Source organism: Crocodylus siamensis, chromosome 2, assembly GCF_052110815.1.
Source record: "Crocodylus siamensis isolate JL-2025a chromosome 2, ASM5211081v1, whole genome shotgun sequence".
NCBI lineage: Eukaryota > Metazoa > Chordata > Crocodylia > Crocodylidae > Crocodylus > Crocodylus siamensis.
In genome coordinates, this window is record NC_143396.1 from 195,762,489 (window position 1) to 195,785,202 (window position 22,714).

Consider the following 22,714-nt stretch of genomic DNA (forward strand, 5'->3'; position numbering starts at 1 on the left):
GAATATTTTTGTGGCTGGTTTCATGTTTTGTTGTGCTATTAATTCCCTGAATGTGGACAGGATTCCATTTATGGCACAGCAGGTTAATTACATTTTAAGTTTAATATCTGCCAGGGGCCATAGACAACTCCTCCTCCCTCCCTGCAAAAGAAAAACCTGGACTACCAATATTGTTTTGGAAGGAGAAACTTGGGTAGTAGATATGAATTGAGAAACTGAATGGTGATACCAAAGAACAATTAAAATGGTTGCAGTTTCATAAAATGACAAACTGCACAGTTTTGAACTTCATAGACAGGAGCATCTGACTTATTGGTGGTGGAGTATCACTTATATTATTGTGTACTGAGATCAATACATTTAAAGGAATTTGGAAAAAGCAACACCAGTGATGAAGGGACTGGAAAATGAAAAATATCTATGATTAATAAGGCCCCAAAGATTTCAAGCTAGCTTGACATTTTCAAAAGCATACAGAAGGTCTTTCTATATAATATTTGTAAATGGCTATGTGTTTATATAACGTGGTCTGAAAAATCAAGGAAAAAGCTGACTTGCCCAGGAGGATCTCTGATAGAATGATGTGAAGACATAGAACCAAACTAAGACAACAGCTGGAGTATCAGGAAATATTTGCAGTACAAAGGTCTACAAGGCTATCAAACACGTTAGAATGAGACCTAGAAGTTAGAATGAGAAATCCCATCACTTGAGCCAGCTGAGAGTTAGCTGGCAAAGAACTGGAAAGCTACTGTAAGTTTCCATCCCACATTTGCAGTGGGACAGACAAGGTGATTTTGTGACAAAATGTCATCTCTAATCTCTTTAAGCATCTTTACACATGTTCTAAGCTGGGGGGGGGGTTGTTAATCAGAGTAGCTCTCAAGAACTGCTCTAATTAAAGTGCCTGTAGTATCTCGCATATTCAGCATCCTGTGCTTCAAAATGGCAGCAGTGGTACTTTAAGTAAAGCTTGCTTGATGAGCTTTAGTTAAAGCATTCCTGCCCCCATTTTGAAATATGAGGACACTGAATACATATGATGCTGAGGCTGCTGCATAGGTGCCCTATGCTTCTGCAGAAAAACAAGTAGGATGCCTTTGTGGAATCTTCAATTAGCAATTACACCATTAGATGAAAAGCGCTTCAAGATCTATGAAATGATTAATCTATTAAACATATTTAAATTCTCATCCTAATGTAGCATTTCACTTTTTATATTATTTATGTACTTTTTCATAGAAGTTTAAATTTCTACCTTCCGTGCAATTCTCTCAATGACAACTCTGGCTACCAGTTTGATAGACCCTCCTTCTGGATCATAAAAGGGACTCTGAGGATGATCTAGGCTTGTGAGTGGCCTTATCTTCTCTTGTGGAACTGTAGGTTTGTTAGGTGACTGCAATCAGAAAGAAAAAGAAAAGGAATGAAAAAAACACATGCATTTTGAATCATAGGAAAAAAATAATCAGCTACGGAAATTAGAGCTTCTTTGAAATATTTAAAAGCAAAGTGCCCCCTTCCACAGATCCTGAATAAAATAAATTTCCCCCAATACTGAACATCCACTAGGAAGCATTTCTGTAAATCCCCTGGGTTGGAATTTCAGGCTAACACACTAAATCACTTACTTGCCCATCCCCTACATTAGGGGCTTTCATTTAGATCTTTTTAAATAAGGGCTTCAATTTAGATCTTTAAAACACTTGCTCAGCCACTATCTAACTCTGGAAACACCTTTAAGCAAAAAAAGGACACTGGTGCCTAAAGCAGCATTTATTTTTAACTTGTGTGTCTAAGTCCATAATTGTAAGCCCCAAATCCCCACACAACTGGAACTCTAGAGGTATCAGTATTTGACTGTAAAGTTCTCTAGGTACCTAAACCTGCCATTTCTGTTCATAAGCACCTTAGTTTTGACAGGGCTAAGCAGCTTCATGCCTAGTTCCTGTCCAAGGGTACTGACAGAAGTAACACTTGTCACATGATTGGCCCCTTGAAAGTGCTCTCCAGCCATGCACTGACAGATAAGTGCCTGATTGTGAGACACATTAGCCTTCATACATGATGAACGCGCTTCAAAGCAGAGCACCTTCATTAACTTCTGTCTATCCCTTTACCAGTCGGGCCTGCACTGGTGCTGCCTGCAGGAAGGGAGGAGGGTGAAGGGAGGGGGAGAGAGCTCCAGGCCAGGATTTGCCCAGCCTGAGCTAGAGGGGGTGCACATGGATTGGCATGTGGACAGAACCTAGAGATGGCACTTCCCCTGCAGTGGCAGGGGAAAGTGCCTGCTGCCAAAGTGCCCCACCATACCCAAATCTGTGGCCAGGATTAAATGACTACGTGACCTGGGTGAGACAATTCTCAGAACTTACTGGCAGGATCAAAATAGGTGGTTGTGCTTTCTTTTGAAATTAATTGTCTTAGCATAGTGGTTTTCAAGCAGGGTGCTATGTCATCCCGGGGTGCTGTGACACTGGTGAGCACAGGGCTGCTCCAGGTGCAGGGCTGAGGTATACACGCAGACACCGCTGCTGCATTAGTGCTCTCTGATAACCTTAAAACAGGCAAGGCTGGCTCAGGTTGTAGCCCTTTCCAGTCTTTCCGGTGGGGAGGGGAGGATGAGCTGCCAGCAGGCAGAGTGGTCCCTGGGCTGCAGGGTGGGGCTGGTGCTTCCCTCTGTGGCAGCTGTGCTCCCCTCAGGTGGCACCCACCTGCAGGCAGTCCCGGGGGGCACCGCAGCCATGGAGGGAAGCACTGGGCCCCTGCGCAGCTCAGCCAGGATCCAGAAGGGAAAAAAAAAAGATCAGGCTCACTTCTTTTCTTGGGTGGAGCCTGCTTTGCCAAGCTGCTGCCAGGCTGCCTGCAGGGCTTCCTGCAAAGCCATGGAACTGCATGGAGCCCAGTGCTTTCCTCCAAAGGAGTTTACTTTGCTGCACCCCAAGTCATTTAAGGTTCAATTACGCTGCTGAATTTCCTACAGCAGCTGGAATTAATGTGCAATACACTGCCAAGGTGTGCAAACACTGACACCATTAAAGCGGTGCAAAAGCATTTAGCCCACTTTAAAGTGTTGTGCACACATGCCTTTTGACACACTGCCATAAAAAAACCTCCTGAAATGAACAGAACCATAGCTGGAAAAAAAGTTAGAAAATTTAGTGTTGATCACTGACTTCTATATTAGCTTTGTTTTTGATAGGGAAACAAGAAAACTCATTAAAATGACTACTGCTATACATAAAAGGAATCAAAATGCATGAAAGAGTTACTGCTATACATAAAATTTGGTTTTTCTGGAACAGCGAGAATTTGAAAATAAATTCCGATTAGTACATAGAATTTTTAAAAGAGCTGAAGAATGAACTGACATTATATTACTTGTGTAATCAGAGTGCTGAATACTGCAAAGACTGGGGCTCCATTGTTCTAAGCTCTCTAAAAACATAGCTAGACCCACAACCAATAAAAGGTAAGGTGAAAAGGACAAGATCTTTAGATCTCCACCTGAGCATGCAGGTGAAACTGCTTTAATTAACAACTTACAGGATTTTAGAAATTATTTTTTCTATTTTTTTTATACCACAAGATGTGGGTTTTGGAGATACTAGTTTTAAGGAATAGTGGCATATTTTGCTATGGGAGGATGAGTAAAGCCAGCAGCCAGATGGCAGAAGAGGCACATAAGGATAAACACATTTTCTTTTTGAAACTGATGATGGAAAGTAATCTTTTGAATGCTTTGCTTTCCAATAGCAGACAGAAATCTTCTACTCAATGCATACATTATTTTAGTTGGGGTTTTTTTGTTTTCAAAACACATGATTCACTACAGTACAAACACAGCAATATACAGAACAAAGAAGAGATGAACTTAGGAAAAAAACAGTTGAAAAACACTGGTGGGAAAAGAAAAGGCAAGTGTAGGAAGACATGGACATACAGTAATCAAAAATCTATTGCTTCTGCAATAATTGATAGTTACAACAGGCACATGTACCAATATTCAACAGCATATATGATTCGTCCAAAACTTTGTAACTTTTTTCCTCCTCTGTTGCTGTCCTTCACATATTCCACAACAAACTTGCTCATTCTTTTGGGACCATCAGTCCCTTTGTTCTTACTCACAGTTTTGTTTCAAACTTTGAAAGTGATTTTTTTTTTTATAACCACACATCTGGCCCCATCCTGTCACAACCTTTTGGACTTCCTCCATTTCCAAGATTTTAACCTATTTTCATAAATATCTATCGTTGCATAGCATGAAAGGCTAAAATTGTAGACAATGCGTATACTTTATCGATCTGGTCTCATTTGCAATCCTGTAGCCTAAGTAACAAATGAGTCCTCCACACATACACATGCACAAATAAACCACAAATAACTAAGAGAAGACACTGTCAACTTCCATATATAGGGGTAGATACTCATAAATAAATAAATAATGAGCTTAAACATTACTCCAGATCAATGTTTAAAAAACAGTGTATGGAATTAGTGAATCCAAATTTGAAAATCGGCAATGCTTCGCAGACCCTTTTCTTTCATATATTAAAGGAAAAAATAGAAGATTGCAGCAAATATTATCAATTTCATATCCTAGCCCCAAACCTGGTGTTTTCAAGGTCTTTTATGAAAGGAAATCTGTTTTCTTGAAAAATCTAAAATCGTATACCTACTTATATAAGCAAACTTAGAGAGAAACCAATTTATTTGTTCCCAGGATTTTTTCATTTACAAGCAAAAACCTTAGTATTTAGTATTTTCAAAATACCAAATTTCCAAATATAGGTAAATAACATTTTTTTTGCGAGACAGTACCCTAGACACCAATCAAATTACAAGAACAATCAGCAGACAAAAAAAAAAGTTGGTCCTGCATACTAAACTAATCCAAGTCAAAAATATAAATCAACAAGACACTAAAAGTAATTAGAAAATAAAAAACTCGGAGAAATACCACATATAACTATCCAAATCATGCTTTTAATCTTGCATATCATACATATGCACACTCTTCACATGAAGAGTTACATATATATAAAACTCTTCACATGAACATGCAATGTCTACCTAGCCTTCCATCTGCAAGTCAAAAATGCCTAATAAAAATTGGGCTTTCCACAGAAAATTTTGAGAAAGATGAAAAAAACTTTAGCCAAAAAAAGAAGCAAAAGAAAGAGAAAAGAAACCCAAAAATAGCTTAACCAACACCAAAAGATTTGGGCTGAAATCCAAAAATGTTGATTCACAAATGCTCATGCCTCCAGGTTTTTTTTTAATGGGTGAAGCTCCCTAAACATTATTACCCATGATGTGCTGTCACTCTCTTGTTGAGATACCATAGTGTTTCCTTAGAGTCCCTGGCAATGGTACATCATGGAAAACAGTCTTACTGGGGAATCCTAGCTCATACAGAAGGAGCAAAGCATAAGTACATGATCCACAACTGTCACAGGGCATCACAGTGACATTGCTGATTTAGTAGTAGTAGTATTTTTTGCTGACAATGAAAACATTTTTGGTTTGGGGGTAATAGAGTCTCACAGAAAGCACACCTTTTTCTTCCCAAAAAATCATTTTGTCAAAAAAAAAAATTCTATTGAAAAATAGTTTTAATGTGACTTTTTTTTGTTTAGCTATAATGACTAAGGACATCTTTACATGTACTCCAGGGTGGAGGGAGGAGCACTTTAATTAGAGTAGCTCCAAGAGCCTCACTAATTACAGTACCCACAGCATCATATGTATTCAGGGTTCTGTATTCAAAAATGGTGGCAGGGGCACTTGTTCAACAAGCCTGAGTTAAAGTAACCCCACCACCATTTTCAAGCATGCTGAATACACATGATGCAGAGGCTGCTGGAGCATGCTCATTAGCACACTCCAGCAGGTTTGATTAATCAAGTCTGCTCCAATGTGTGCTAATTACCACATGTTGGAGCAGATATCTGGCATGTATATAGGTGCCCTAAGAAGCTGTTTACAAGTATTTAAGCGTAGGCACAGTTTTGGTTTGAATATCATGCCTTTGCTAACTTCTCTTGCCACTAAATCTAACTTTCTCTGTATTTAAATCTAACTTAACTGTATTTTAGTTATGTAAGAAGGCAAAAAGTTAATGAAGTCAGGCTGCTTTAGCTTATTAATGACTAATGGGATCCCAACTTAACAGCACAGCAGAATAACTGTTTGGTCTGTGGTACTGTATCATGTAAATGTGAGAAGAGTCCACCTTTTTTCTTTATAAGCTTCTGTTTAAAAAAAATGCTGTCTTCATTATCTTAAAACTGAAAACTGTCTCCAAGGATGATAAATGGCTACACTACTTGGGAAGTGGTTTCAGTTAAGATCTTTATTAATTATCTGGAAGAGAAAGTAACAGGACATTAATTAAATTTAGGCATGGCATTAAATTTGGAGCTGTTGACCTATAGGGAGAATAGACAGAATCAATGGTCTTAGAAAGGTTAGATATTGGGTTAGTAAACAGCAAATCCCATCTAGGAAAAATAGTTTGCAAACAGCAACATTCAAAGCTGAATATGAGCCAAGAGTGTGCTCTTGCTGCAAAAAAAGCCAACAGCATCCTGGGTTGTATTAATAAAAGCGTCACTTGCAAATCAAAGGAAGTCATTGTTCTGCTCTGTTTAGTACTAGCGAGGCCTCATATGGAGTACCATGTCCAGTGTTTGGGCCCCACATTTCAAGAAGAATATGGACAGTTTGGAAAGATTTCAGTGCAGGGCAACAAAAATGATCAGGGGCCCGGGAGGCAAGGCTTAAGAGGAAAGTATGGTGTTTTTATAGGTAAGAGGAATGGCAGAAAGAAAGGCAAGTTAATAGCCTGGAGAAGAGAATATTGAGGGTGGATTGAATAACCATCTTCAAATACCTGAAAGATGATTGTAGAGAGGCTGGACAAGGACTTTTCTTTATGGCTGTAGGGGACAAGACTAGTAGCAATGGCTGTAAACTGCAGCAGGGGGAATTACAGGAGATTAGGAGGAATTTAATATGACTACAACCGTAGTCAGGCACTGGAACAGGCTACTTAGAGAAGTTGTGGAATCTTCATGCTTAGAAACTTTCAAAAGCAGGTAGATGGACACTTGGTTGGGACGACTTAGTCAGGGATAACCCTGCTTTGAGCAAGGGGCCGCACTACATGGCCTTGTCAGTTCCCTTCTAGCCCTACTTTCCTGTCTACAGAGGAAAGGGAATAAGGTACTGAGACTGCAATAATTCCACTAAAAACAAAAGTAATAGTAGGCAGTACATTTGATATAAATATAAACATGCAGATTTACACAGGGGCAGAAATATAAGATTTGAGACAGTCTGCTATAAACAAGAGAAAGAATCTGTATACAGACTGGTGAAGCCATAATTACATTACTGCACACAGCTCTAGATCAATTGTTCAGATATTGTGTACTGAAAACATACAAACAGTGCTCTCTGGCTTTAATGAAAATTACCAATCTGTGTAGTGTTGCCTTAATATTTTGTGTTATCATGTAATTTATCATTGGGCAAAGAAAGGAAGAGGTTTTAATATAAACTTGGCAGGCAATGTAAAAAATGTCTTTTTAATAGAAGAAAATTAATGGCACAAAATATTTGATTATTAACACTTCTGTCATGGGAAATTATTTGAATTTTTTTTTACAACACTTGTTTAACCATTAATAGCATTTAGCTAACTGCATATAACAATTATAAATTCCCATAACTATGAACATATATAGAGCCAAATTCATTAAAAATAAATCACAATAATGACAGGCTTAGGTAACAAAGAAGAAAGGCTTGCTTCCTCATTCACCTAGTGAATGAATGAAGTTACATTAATATAACAGTGATGCAAATGAACGTAGAATAGCTTTTTAGTAAAAACCCTAGCAGACCTATTTGTATTTCTGAAAGTGTCATGGCTGTGAAAAACAAACATTCAGCTTTTACCTGTGATATTGTTGACTTGGCCAGAGATATTCTTTACATGAATATACAACTAGCTTTCGAATGCCAGGTGCATAAAAGAAGAACTGTAAAAACAAAGGCATCTCTCTCTTTTTTTCTGTATATCACTTAATAGAAAATTAGGTTATTTTATATCATCACATTTCCTTTTGGCCAGGAGCCAAATACGTTTTGGGTTCTGTTTTGTTTTTTATAGCTTTTTGTCTGTTCATATGTTCTTTCAATCATACCAGTGAAACAGAATATTCAGAGAAGGGAATAGCTGGCTTATATTTCCTGAGAAGTCTGAAGACTATACAACATCAAAAAATAAAGTACTTGCATAAAATTAAAGAGGACAATTCTCATTCAGGATCTGCTTGATTATAGTTCTTCTGCTAGTAAAGTCCAGTTGCTCTAAGGATACTTTCCTCAGCCTGTTCTCGCAGCATGACAAATTTCCCGTCTTTCTTACCACCACTACTCTCCTCGCTTTGGAGGTTTACTTTACTAGCTAGATTAACAACCGAGATTTAGGGCCATAACACACATTACATATAGGATGTGTTAACTGCACTTAAAATATAAGCATCCGCACATTCAAGCAAGTTACGACTTTTTGCAGGAGTATTTCCAGATTGTGTTAAGTGAAAATGTGTTCAGTTATTGTCGGACCACTCCACAAAAACAATACAAGGAATTTGTGCTCCCATGAGGTGTCCATTCAAGTTGTAAGGAGCAACAGTATGCAGAGGGGCTGAGTCCCCCCCATTCCCTTCTGGGATTACAGAACTGCAGCCTGTGAAGGGCCCAATCCTGCTTTTTCTCCTCACTGAAGGGGCACCAGTGCTGGGGCTGCCCTAGCACCACACTAGAGCCCGGGATGTGTCATTTAGATTGTAGTAAAACTCAGTGAGTGTGTTTGCATGTGTAATTAATGCGCATCAATAAATTCCAGAGTTTATTGCTCCAGAGTTTTTTGCTCCTGAGTGCATGTTTGAATGTGCACCTAGGGATGCTTCAACGGTGTCCACATGTTTTGAGACCCTGGTAGGGGCATGAGGGTGCTTCAGCATATGGGCTGTCTGCTGGCTAGCCCCTCACTGAAGCACCCTGTGCCCCAGCCAGCCCTGTTACCATCTATACATGCTTCTAAGTACAATAATTTACTGTGCTACCAAATAGTATTTGTGTCTGATGGAACTATCCAGTGGTGCCATAAATTAGTCCACTGAGCCTTAAGTGCTGTGCATATATAGAAGTTAGATGTTGAAACACACAGCATTGTAAATTTCTAGGTACTCTGCCTCATGGAATCTGGACTCTCAAATTAGGTGCCTAGAGAAGAGTAAGGTGCCTAAGAACAGGAGACCCAGAAACCAACATGCTGGACAATGAACTGCCCATGTTACCTAGAAGGAAATGAAGGAGAAACCTTCACTAAGTCTTGACTAAAGGGATTAGGTGCCTACCTATGGGCTGAGGGAAGTGTCTCTCTCCTCAGGATTTAAAGCTGACACCCCTCTGCTGGAATGACTACCTGAGACCTTTCTTTAAAAAACAAAGATAATGTCCTTTAATTCAAGAGTGATAAGACCAACCATTAGAGTGAGTGTTCAGTCTCTCTCTTCTTGAAGCTCGTCTACTTTGCTGTAATTAAAGTGTGGTCCCCACCCCTGGAGCACGTGTAAAAGTGCCCTAGGTGACCATATAACTCAGAGGTAAAGGCACTCATCTGAAAGGTGGGGAGAGGGATCCTATTTACTGTTTTAATGGAGATTCCAGGCAAAGTGGAATAGATGTCACTGGGCTGAAACTCTAAAGAACTGGGGTCTGTTCCTTGCTGTGCTACAAGCAACTTCTGACTTATCCTCTGTACCATTACTACTCTTCTGTAAAACACAGATAATATTGCTCTCAAAGGCAGTATGCTCAAAAGACCTGTTGTCATGGGTGACTTAAATTACCCAGACATCTGCTGAGAGCAGTTGGCCAGGTCTGCCTGTTCACGTAGGTCCTTAACCTGCATACAGGACCTGCATCTAACACAGGAGGTATGCAGTCCCACTAGGGGAGATGCCTTACTTGACTTGGTCCTGGCCACAGGGGAGGACTTGGTGGGGGATCTACAGGAACAAGGTAACCTAGGGGACAGTGACCACCAGTTGATAAGGTGGGAAAGACAACTAGTAGGGCAGTAGTTCTAGACTTCCGGAAGACCAACTTCAATAAGCTCAGGAGATTGGTTAGGGTGGGACTGAGGGGTAATCACATGTGTGAGATGGGAGTCCAAGAAGGGACCCCTCATGGGACTGATCCTACAGGCACAGAGGGACACCATCCTAATACATGGAAAGGGAGGCAAAAGAGCCAAAAAACCTTCTTAGCTGAGCAGGGAAATCCAGGAGAGCCTGCAGAGGAAAAAAGAGGCCTACAGGCTGTGGAAGCAGGGGGCAGCCACCAAGGAGGAGTATATCTGCTTGGCTTGCACTTGCAGGGAAGCAGTGAGGAAGGCCAAAGCAGATACAGAACTCAAGTTGGCAACAAAGATTAAGGATACCAAAAAGTCCTTTTTTAAGTATGGAGGGAGCAAGAAGAAGGCACAGGGTAATATAGGGCCCCTACAGCATGGACTATGGCAACTCATAACTAATAGGATGGAAAAAGCAGAGCTCTTAAATAATTTCTTTGCTTCTGTTTTCCTGGATGTGAATACAAATACACCTCCCAATGAGCCTTTAGTTTGGAATGAGAGTAATACCAATCCACCAACAGTTGGCACTGACCTAGTGAAGAGGCACTTGGAAGGCTTGGATGTATTTAAGTTGGCAGGACCTGATGATCTTCACCCAGGGGTACTAAAGGAATTGGCGGATGATATAGCAAAACCACTGGTGGGACCGTTTGAGCACTCATGGCACTCGGGACAGGTCCCAGAGGACTGGAAAAGGGCCAGTGTGGTCCCTATTTTCAAGAAGGGGAGAAAGGAGGACCCAGGTAATTATAGGCCAGTTAGCCTCACCTCTATTCTCGGCAAGACCTTAGAAAAAATCATAAAGGATTACATTTACAGGGGGCCAGTGGGTAACACAATGTTAAGGGGCCACCAGCATGGGTTTATAGCAAGCAGATCTGCTCATATATTATACAGATAAGCACCCTATAATAGCAGTATTCAGACAAATTAAATGATTAATAACTAATATGTAGCACTGATACAGGAAAGCATCCCTATTTAGGGTGGAGCTTAAATATCTGCTTAACCATACATACTTGCAGAGAGAAAGGGAAAAATAGGAATTAGATTTTCTTCATAATTTGGTTCTCAACAAGTTCTGAATGCTAATATGGCAATACGCTGTGCATTGGCAACACGTAGGGGGTGCACGTGGCTGCAGGTGCACCCCCTGGAAGTCCAGCCATCAAAAGGAAAGTGCCAGCAGAAGTGCACTTCTGATTTTGCCGCTGGCTTGGTGATTGACCGCTGGCTCCCTTGTGTCAATGATCTGGTGCCCCCCACAACTCGGGAGGCACCAGTTGCCCATGATGCTGTGAATATGCATGCACTTCAGTCAGGTAATTTGTGGTTATCTTATATATTTCTGGTGTTCAAATTAATCAAAATTATGTTGGTGTCCTTGAATTCTTAATGGTACGTGATAAGTTAATACTGTTGATCATTTCAGTACTTAGGGGGCACGTCCAGATGTGTGTGGATATTTGGCTCTCTGGGGACAAGTAGTGGTGGTTCACTTTCCGCTGCCACTTCTTGAACCTGGGGAATGCCTGTCCCATGTGTGCTCTGGCACGCAGCAAGTTACAACGGGTGGGGAAGGGAAGCCAGGGGCCAGCCTAGTGCCCCAGCAGCCTTACCTGGGGTCCTGGGAGCCTCTTGGGGCTCCAACCACAGCAATTCTTCTACACAGAGCCTGGCTGGCAGTGGAGCATGGCCGAGTGTGTGTTGCTCTGGGGGTTTTTTCGCCCTTTTTTTTTTTTACCCCCGGATATCCAAAAAAACCCAGCAGCACAGTGCATGCTCAGTCAGTACACCCTTGCAGTGCAGACAACACCAGACTGTGCAATATGTGGTGCAGCAAACATGTTTGCAGTGTCATGTATTGCATGACTGCACTTGTCTGGATGCGCCCATGTAGTCCTAACTCTGGCTTGACTACATCTGCATTTTCTTCCATGTCTATGGCTCATCCTGTTTCCCTTATGAAGCATCTATGCTCAGAGTGGGAAAACAGGCACAATAAAGGATAACAAATGTTATCCATGCCTGTTTCAATTATCTGTGGTTTTCCTGTAAGCAAAGTGCTTGGAGAAATGTAAAGAGGTTTTCACATGGCATTATAAATATTATGAATACCTCATAGGTAACACCACTGTCAGTGCCAGCGTCCCATGGTATCAGATCCTGAACAACTTTCTGAACCCAGCCGCAATCCTTGGTACAGAGGTCTTCAGCTGAGAGTCCAACATTCCAGTCAGGGCTGGGTCCCAGCATGGTAAGGAAGGACATGAGATGACGATGCCTGTCTACAGAAAACTCAGCAGAGGGAGCAGCTCTACTGCAAATAGGAAACAGGAAAACAACATTAGCTGTTGAAATAAAGTTTGTCATTTGTTCAGCTCTGAAACTTGTGCTTTAAAAACAGAAAGAGTTAGCACAAACGTGACAATATGCATCTGAAGACAAATAGAGAGATGGGACAGAGTGAGGGCATGACACAACTCTAGAACATTATATGTTTTTCAGCAGTAAGCCTTCCTTTATGCATTATTTAATGATATAACTTTTACTGCATTCAAGGATGTGTAGAGTTTATGTTGTGTCTCAGGGTGTTAGAATGAAGAGCTGCATAAGTACCCTTTATTTCTTAACCCTGGAAAAAAGACTGTCAGGCAGGCTCTCATATACTGTAACAAACTATGAAATGTTTGACTGCCAGAATATTTTTATCCAGACAGAAGAACTATGAAACGTTTGGTTGTCAGGATGTTTTTATCCAGGCAGGTCTTACGGTTGCAGTTTAAAAAGTGCTTAAAAGCACAACTTTGTAAAGCAATCATTAGTTAGCTTTTAGTGCTTATGTAAGTAAGAGATTGATGATGCTGGCCAGGCCCAGAGAAGGCAGCCAGGCGTTATGCAATATTCTGCTGATGTACGTCAATGAAGATGTGCAAACACCCCTACTTGCCCGGTTCTTGCCAAAGATGTTCTTAAGGAGAAACTGTTAATCGCGTTGAATGATGCAGGACTTGGTGATCTAGACCAATAATTATCAAATTCCTATTCCATGAGAAACAAATATAAACTGAGACCACCATCTACATATGTGCATCTAAAGCATTAACTCATTGTGCCACCTTTCCCAAAACAACTTCTTGGTTGCTTTAGATATAATTTTGCGCTTGCAACTAATCTAGATCTGACAGTTTGGCTCAGTCAAACTCTGAGTTCAATGGGAGTTTACCTCAATTGAAATATTCAGACCAAAGTACACTCAGTTTTTCCATCAATCCCAAACCAAAGCTATCTTTTTGCTATGGATTTTAAAACGTTATTCATTTTTTCTCCAGAACTTGTTACTTTTGTTCACCCATATCCTCTGTGTTGTGGAGTTATGTTTGCAACATATATATACACTATACTTCTCCCCCAGTCTGTAGGAATTTATTTTTCTATAAGAGGTTGTGTCATTGAAAAAGAAAAAAAATGAATTTATATATTTCCACTGATCCTTAGCATTGTTTACAGAACACCTAGCTTATTCAAAATGAGAAAAGCCCAAAAAACACATTGTATTTTTGGTGTACTTTGTATAAACATGGTTTAGTTTCAAACTTGAGTTGACTAAGTTATGGTGTCTATGTCCGCCTTTGAAAGCAAATCATTCAAATAGGAGCCTTAACAGAAAGTTGCAATTCAAGAAATTTAATGATAAAAAGTTTGTTTTGGCTCTCCCTACCATAAAGCCCACAGCAACAGTCTTTATGGTAGTTTCAAACTGTTGACTGGATTGACTTAAATACCCTAGATAGACTGTGAAGACCTTGTTCATGCTGAGTAGAATTCCATGCTGACTACCCTAAGACAATTTGTGTAGTACAAATAAAAATTATAGTAAGGTACTATACGAAGCTTTGGTCACTTATTTGATTCAGCTGATATTCGGCCCCCAAAACTCCACATCTCCCCCCTCCTCCCGCTCAGTGACTGGTTCCTCCTGGGTCTGGCAGGGGCACCTGGGGTCCCCTCTGTGGCCAATCACCAAGCCGGGGTGGGAGGGCGATGCAGGGTGGTCCACCTGTCAGACGCTCCATCAGTCCCACCATCTCAGCATTCACGAGACATGCCTGGTACCTCGAGGTATGTAGAAAAAACATTTAAAACTGTGACTATGGCCAAATCACTGCTTCTCTGAATCAGCATTGAATTTTCCGATTTGGACTCAGCCGAATCGAATCGGGACAGTAATCTGAATCAACAAATCGAATCACTGTCCCCAATTTGGGCGGAATCCAAATCTGAATCAAATATGGTTCATTTTGCACACCCCTACTGTGTAGCATGAGTAAAAGTATCAAAATTGGTCTCTGAATAAAATATTTTTGATATACAATACCTCTGAGTTACATGCTGGTGCTCATAGACTGCCAATAGACTAAGATAACAAAAGGATGTTACTGGCATACAAAAATAGTTTCTGAGCATGCCCTATAGGCATTTTACAGTGAATACTGAGAAATAAACAGACTTTTGAGCAAATTAAGGTATTTGAATACATGGCCCTCAGATGGACGGTATGTACATACTGCATATGTAGATAGCAACAAAAGCTATTTCAGACATTTTGATGAAAAACTTCTGTGGATTTAGTTATTAGTCTCTAACACCTCCAATCTCTTTATAAAAACAGCTGAGAAATTGCATGTATAGAAATTACAATGTAACGGTTGGTTATATAATTATTGTTCTTTTTTTTTTTTTTTTTAAGGAATACCATGATGCTAAATCTTTCTCTAACATATACTGTGTACAATGAGAAACAAAGTCCTCAATACCTGAATGTCAGTGACCACAATATGATTCACAGAATTTAAGCTGGAGAAGAATCTGGTCCATAATATGTAAGAATATACCAAGACACAACTAAGCAATCTACCCTGATAGGTTATATTGCAGCTGAGCAAATGTTTTCTGAACGATGAGCTGCTGAGGGAAATCCTAGGTTTTAATTCTTGCTATCCCAAGGATTTGTTGCACAGGCTTGGGCAAATCACTGTAAATAATTCTGTTATCCATGGAATAACAGATTCACTTTCTATGCCTACTCTGGAGCATAAGTCTGTTGGGGTAAAGCACCAAAAATGACTTTTAGGAAAGGGAAAAGGCCCAAGACAGCAACCCTGCATTTTCAGAATCTGTTGATCCAGTTACAATGTTAATTGCCAACATCAGCATCAATGGTTCAAACCAGTCTACTAGATCTGAAAACCAGACACTGGGAATCTTCAGTCCCTAAACTGAACTTTATAGATTAAATCTCTATATCTCTAAAAATAACTCATTAGCTTGTAAATTTTAAAAGTGTGTGATGCAGAATTAAGAAAACGCTGCCATTAGTTAATCATGCATAGTGCTCATTCCTCTATTCCACTTCCAAATTTTGTCAGGTATAATTGTAAATAGTAACAGAATATCCATGCAAAAATGGACCATATTTCCATAATACTGCTAAACCATTCAGTTTGTATGCAGTATTTCTTCAGCCTCTGTAATCCGGAAGATAAGGATCGCTGTTCTCGTGTATATCCACTTCCTAGATGCAAGTATAATGATAATGACTAGGGTGTGTATTTTATTTAAAAAATAGAATTAAAATGTCAAGCATCTGCAAGGATGAAGAACTCATAAAATTGAACCCAAGTCTTTCCACAGAGTTCTGCTAATATATCTGATTCCTCATCAAAAGTGTCTTCTGCTCATTCTGAACCTCCAGGGAGAAAATAGCACAACTCATTCAATATGTAGGTATACATAAGTTAGATGTCCCAAATGTTATTAAGGAAAAGACCCACAAAAGCCCTCTGGTTTTTCATCTTGCAGACAGGTTCCTAATGCTTTTTTCATTCTAGTGTTAATGTCTGAAGTAGTAAGAAATCCACTACTTCCTTTGGATGACCGTACTACCTTTAAATAGATTTCACCAGTAGATGATCACCTTGGCTAGGGACAGACATTCAAAAAGCCTGAGCCTGAATTGATTCAATCTTTGCAGGTTAATCTAATCTGGCTAGGCTAAATCAGTTTGTAACTGTACAGACACCCCCGACATGCAGGCACATGCTTGCAGTGGCTCAGGCTAGAAGCAGTCTTCCCTTCCCTTCCACAGGACTGAATTGAGGGGGGCATGGCCAGGCCCAGCAGAATTAGGGAGGGGTTCCTCCCCTCTTTGATAACAGAGCATTTATCACCTCTGTTAGCAGCATTTATCACCCCATCAGAAATCCAACAACTTCTCTCATTAGTTCAAGCTTTTCTTCAATAAAAAATGTAGAAGTAATTGGCTTACTTGATTAGAAAAAACAGACAAAAACCAGAAGTGCTGATACTGCTTAATTCAAATGTTCCAAGATAAGGAATCCACATTCCTGCATTCCTTGGGTTATCTTGATATCTTGCCCTGTGTATTCCTGCATGCCTTGGGATAGCCCTATGCATAGATAGTTGTTTAAGTAAACTTTCTAAGTTTCTGTGTAATTTACTATTGTTTTGTTTCCCCAAGGTGTATTTTTTTTAATCTCTTTCTCTGTCGTTAGTATAAATATGCTTGTAAACTTAGAGAGTCTGAGAAATCCTTTGAAACAGACAAGTGGGTGATTCCCCTTGCTGTATGGAATTCTCTCTGTGATCACAGTATAGCCTTAAATAAAGAAAAGCTGGCTCTGTCAGTTCTTATTCAACCACAACATGAAGTTTGATTTCTTCCACAAGAAGGAATGGAGGGATATTACTAGCTGAGCTGTTGACTCCAAAAAGTCCTAAGCCGACACTCTTGTCTGTCACAACACGGACAGTAGCCAGCATATGGCCTCCTAGCTAATGTTGTGTGTCAGGGAGTGGTGAGGCAGGGAGGAGAGAGCAAGAGGAAGCCAGGAAGATGCTATTGTACCTGCAAGTCTCTGTCAGAGATGCAACCAGGGAGCAAAGGGGAAGGGCCAGCCCTGCTGTGAAGCAGAAAGTATGCCAGGATGCTGGGGGAGTCTGATTTAACTTAAATCAGCAAGCGGTCTGGGACAGATATTGCATAAACTGGTTTGACCCAAATCAGTTAAGTCTGATACTACATTCAAGCAGATTTATCTTAAACCAGTCCCAGCCATTTTGAAACTGGTTTATGTGCACTGAACTTTTGTTCTGTTATAGGTTTAAACCAGTTTCTGATCATTTAAACTCGTTTATGTGTGTAACAGGGAGACACTTCCCTGTTACAGGAACATCCAGGAAAAGCACCCATTTTGTTGAGAACTTTCTGCCTGACCTGTGGAACTGAGCGACATATTGACTGTTTGCCCATCCAGGATGCTAAATACCCGGTATGGACTTTGGTGAAGTATCCATTACTTGCTGACAGTGGTGAGCTGTTCAATCAGATTGAGATAACAAAAGGCTTAATTGCCAATTAAGTCTTTACAACTGGCAGCAGACAACCAGAGAATGACAACAGCCGGGTGGAAACATTGTATAAAGTACCGCCAGAGTGATCAGCACTTCGCCGGAAGGGGAAGAGGAGCCGAGGTTTTAGACACCAGAGACGGCAAGCAGACTGTGCGGAGGCACAGGTGATGAGAGAGAGAGATTCACCAAGAATTTCTTGTTGATGTGGTGAGTGCTGGGCATCTGGACCGTTGGAAGACAAATTGCTGATTCAGCCAGATGACTGCAATTCAGTCTGGATCCGTTGCTGTGAACTGATAAACAGGGTAGGCTTGCAAATGCCCACCTGGTGAGTGTTCGTTGTGGGACTGATAAGTGAATCTGGAACTTGTAGGGAGAGCTGGCTAAGGGAACTACAGCTGGTGGCTAGCTGAGTTACACTTCTTGTGAGCAGGCACTGCTGATGCTTGTTATTAAAACTAAGTGAGCATTCCTCTCATGTGGTGTCCCCCTTTAATTACTCCCATCAAAGTCATGGCAGGAAAGATTAACACTGAAATGAGAGAAGAGGAAGCTATAATACCTTATTGTGTGCCCTAGAAGAAGGATACGCTTACAATGTGTAACTTCTGTCCCTAGCCCCACAGTTCAGGGGTGTTTGGATCTAGCACTTTCAGTCCAACATGTAGAAAGGAGCAACTATAAAAACAAGATCTAAATCTAGGTTCAAGAATTGGGAGGGTTGTGGGGAGAGGGCCTGTTTCATAGATTTCATAGATTTCATAGACATTAGGGCTGGAAGGGACCTCGGGAGATCATTGAGTCCAGCCCCAGGCCCAAAGGGCAGGAAGTCAGCTGGGGTCATAGGATCCCAGCAAGATAAGCATCCAATTTACTCTTGAAGGTGTTCAATGTAGGTGCTTGAACCACCTCCACTGGCAGACTGTTCCAGACATTGGGGGCTCGGACAGTAAAGAAATTCTTCCTTATGTCCAGCCTGAAACGGTCTTGCAGGAGTTTGTGACCATTTGACCTCGTCATCCCTTGGGGCGCTCTGGTGAACAGACGTTCCCCCAGATCCTGGTGGTCACCCCTGATAAACTTATAGGTGGCCATCAGATCACCCCTGAGCCTGCGCTTTTCCAGGCTAAAGAGTCCCATGGCTCTCAGCCTGTCACCGTAAGATCTGTTTTCCTGACCTCTGATCATGCGCGTGGCTCTCCTCTGGACTCTCTCAAGCTTCTCCACATCCTTTTTGAATTGTGGAGCCCAAAACTGGATGCAGTACTCCAGCTGTAGCCTCACCAAGGCCGAGTACAAAGGGAGAATGACGTCCCGGGATTTGCTCGAGAAGCATCTATGAATGCAAGCCAGCGTTTGGGTCGCTTTACTAGCCGCAGCATTGCATTGCAGGCTCATGTTCATCTTATGGTCAATGATGACCCCCAAGTCTCTTTCTTCTGTAGTGCTATCCAACGTAGCACTGCTGAGTCTATAAGGATGCTGCAGGTTTTTCCTCCCAAGGTGCAGAACCTTGCATTTTTCGGTGTTAAACACCATCAGGTTTTCGTCTGCCCATTTGCTGAGCTTGTCCAGGTCAGCCTGGATCACCCACCTATCTTCTGGCGTGGATGCTTTGCCCCAAAGTTTGGTGTCATCGGCAAACTTGGCCAGTCCACTCCTGACTCCAATGTCCACATCATTAATGAAGATGTTGAACAGGATGGGTCCCAGGACAGAGCCTTGAGGGACCCCACTGGTCACAGGACACCACGATGAGTGACTGCCATCGATTACAACCCTCTGGGTTTGACCACGGAGCCAGTTTCCCAGCCAGCGGATTGTGGTGGAGCCAAGGCCACAACCGGCCAGTTTGGCCAAGAGGTGATCATGGGATACCAGATCAAAGGCTTTTTTAAAGTCAAGATATATGACATCAATCTCTTCTCCCTTGTCCAGGTGACAGGTCACCTGGTCATAGAAGGAAATGAGATTGGTCAAACAAGACCTACCCGCAACAAACCCGTGCTGGCTATTCCTTAGGATGTTAGCCTGGGCCAGTCCATCAACGATGGCCTCCTTAATAAACTTTTCTGAGATTTTCCCCAGGATAGAAGTCAGGCTAATGGGCCTGTAGTTAGCCGGATCCACTCTCCTCCCTTTCTTGAAGATCGGCACCACATTGGCCTTCTTCCAGTCTTCGGGCACTACACCAGAGCGCCAGGAGTTTTCAAAGATCCATGCCAGGGGCTGGGCTATGACGCTCGCCAGCTCCTTGAGTACCCTGGGGTGCAGATTGTCAGGGCCGGCTGACTTGAAGGTATCCAGCTTCTCAAGGTGTTCCTTCATGAGGTCAGCATTTATGGAGGGTAGGGGATCCCCATCACCCGGATCTCCCTGTCCCATAGCAGGCATGGGCGTCCCATGGGACTGATGAAAGACTGACGCAAAGTACTTATTTAATAGGTTGGCTTTTTCCTGGGCGTCAGTTGTCAGTTGCCCCATCTGGTTTAGCAGGGGTCCAACATTGCCCTTGCTTTTCCTCTGGCTCCCCACATATCTGAAAAAGGACTTTTTGTTGTCCTTGATGCTTGAAGCTAGTTGGAGTTCAGCTGCAGTTATCTCCATGGCTAAATGCAGACATTCAAAAAGCCTGAGGCTGAACTTATTCCATCTTTGCAGGTTAGTCTAAATTGCATAGATTGAACTGATGAGCAACTGAGCAGACATTCACTTTTGATTCTAGAAATGCAGCCACAGGCTTGCAGTGGCTTAGGCCAAAAGCTGGGGAGCACTAGAGCATGCCTCCCTGCTAGGCTGGAACAAACAGCTTGGGTTAAGTCTAGCGCACCCACCTTGCGAGGGGGGTGGGCATTTGCAGGGGAGGTACAACGCATTCTGGAATGCTGGGGGACTGTGAGTTAACTTAAATCTGGAGGGTATCTGGGACACAAGTTTAATAAACTGATTTAACCTGAATCAGTTAAGTCTGATACCACATCCATCCAGGTTTATCTTAAACTGATTTTGGCCACTTTGAAAGTGGTCTGTAGTGGTTCAGTGCACTGAACTTCAGTTGTGTTACATACTTGAATTGGTTTCTGATCACTTATATTGGTTTGAATGTAATGTCTCTAGCCCATGTGAGTTGGCAGTGCCTGCCAGTGTGGGATCCCTGGGGCCCTTCATTCTAGCAACCCCTCTATATCATGCCCCACTCATTCATCCTTAGTTATGCTATGAGATGCAAGTCCAAAGCACTAAGTGACAGCTTTGATTCTAAGACTACAACTGGAGTGCATACATCTGTAGTTTGAAGCAGACACAGTATTTTTTCACTCTGGATATTTATCTCACTGTCCCTGTTGACAATTCCTGTCACATAATACAGAACAAAGCAAAGGAACAGCTATTGCCATGCATCCTAATGCTCTTTTATACTATCTTTTTAAAAAATCTTACTATGATTTAGCCCACCAGCATTTGGAGTGAGATAGTAGGTTTCCAAGAAGTGCTGCCACTTCTTCAGTCTCTGGAGAGTTAAAAGCTGCACAAAACTGGTTTCTCTTTGTAGGGTTTGCCATCACTGAAAAACCAACCTAGTAGTTATATCACCAGTATAGAGATGCAGGGCAGGCATTGACATTCCAATGGAAAATTCTACTTGCTACAAGCATTTATTTTGACTGTTGAATCAGTACTGCTATGTCTACAGTGGTGCTAATGAAAGTGGGGAGAAGGAAGATGATCATGTGATTTAAGATGATTTTTGTGGACAGAAATAGCAAAACATAGTATTATCTTTACACAAAATATTATGTATTATTATCAGTAGTATGTCATACCCAAAGTCCATTTTGCTGGTTGTCTTTGTCTGATCACTGTATGAGGATATGAAGGAAAGACGATGAGCAGGGATCTGAAGTCTTTGGAACAGATAGATAGTGAGACGCAAGGAAACCAGGTCTAATGATACTAATAACTTTCCCTTATACTGTTGCATGTATTGAATGTTGATCATATGCTTAGAGATGTACCAAACATGGGAAGTGATACAACTCCTGCCGCAATGACTTTACAGTCTCAAATATTACCTTGCAGCTAAGGATGTCTATTTTAAAGATGAGGTTCAGGAAGGTTAAGTGACTTTCTGTAAGCTGGTCCTAGGGATGTGTAAAAAGTGCATTAGCACAGGTCTTGGTCTTGACCTGCAGCAGATCTTCAGCAGCCAAAGTGTTATGGCTGGCAGCTACAGCAATAAATATTTATTTCTTGTTTCAAAAGGGAAGAAAATTGAAAGACTGAAAATGGTAAAACCTTTCTACTTGCACCATCAGAGCCTTCCAGATTCCTTCTAATTTGAAAGAGGCAAAGCAAAGTCAAAAGCAGCATAGCAAAGGTTACAACAGCAATACTAGCAAGCACTTTATCTTTCCCTGTGTGTTGCACTGAGAGAATGCAGCAGTGGTAAATAGTTCACTTGTTTTCTAAAGACCTAGCCTAATTCCAATAATCCACCCCTAGAATCATTTTATATTGCTGTTCCCATCCTCCTAGTCCCAACAATCAACAGCAAATGTTTGGCATTAAAAGAGACACCCAAGCCACTTTCTAATGCCTCCAGGATACTGACAGACTCATGGAAGAAAATTATTATAGGCCAGGTCTCGCACCATTGAAGTCAACGGAAATATTGTTATTGGATTCTATATATACATAATCATAAAAGCCATACATTTGTATTGCCCTCATTAATGCAATTAGATATAATGTTTTTTAAGCATTTCAACTTATGTACAGACTGATTTTGAACACAGAAAGCAAAGGGGATGTTGTCTACATTGCAAGTTGCAGTGTAACAGATGCCTGAGCTAACTTTAAACTACAGGTTTCCCTCGATTTATGCGGTACATGCATTCCCAGAAAACTATGCATAAATTGAATTCACATAAAGCGAACCCAGTTTACAATGTAAGAAATAGGGATATGTTCCCACAGTGGTGAGGGAGGGAGGGAGTAAGGCTGGGACTAGAGAAGGGCCAGGGGGAGGGGTGCAGCGCAGCCCGTCGGCTGCTTCTGGGG

At 41.5% G+C, this 22,714-nt stretch overlaps 1 protein-coding gene across 1 annotated transcript in view; it reads right to left on the reverse strand.

Annotated features, from left to right (window-relative positions):
* SPON1 (spondin 1) overlaps positions 1-22,714 on the reverse strand; it is a 375,349-nt gene that overhangs the window by 13,556 nt on the left and 339,079 nt on the right. Inside the window, exons 8-9 of the mRNA XM_090032775.1 lie at positions 12,338-12,539; positions 1,259-1,399 (exon numbers count right to left, since the gene is read on the reverse strand). Coding sequence (XP_089888901.1) covers positions 1,259-1,399; positions 12,338-12,539 — 343 coding nt within the window. The remainder of the gene's footprint in view (positions 1-1,258; positions 1,400-12,337; positions 12,540-22,714) is intronic.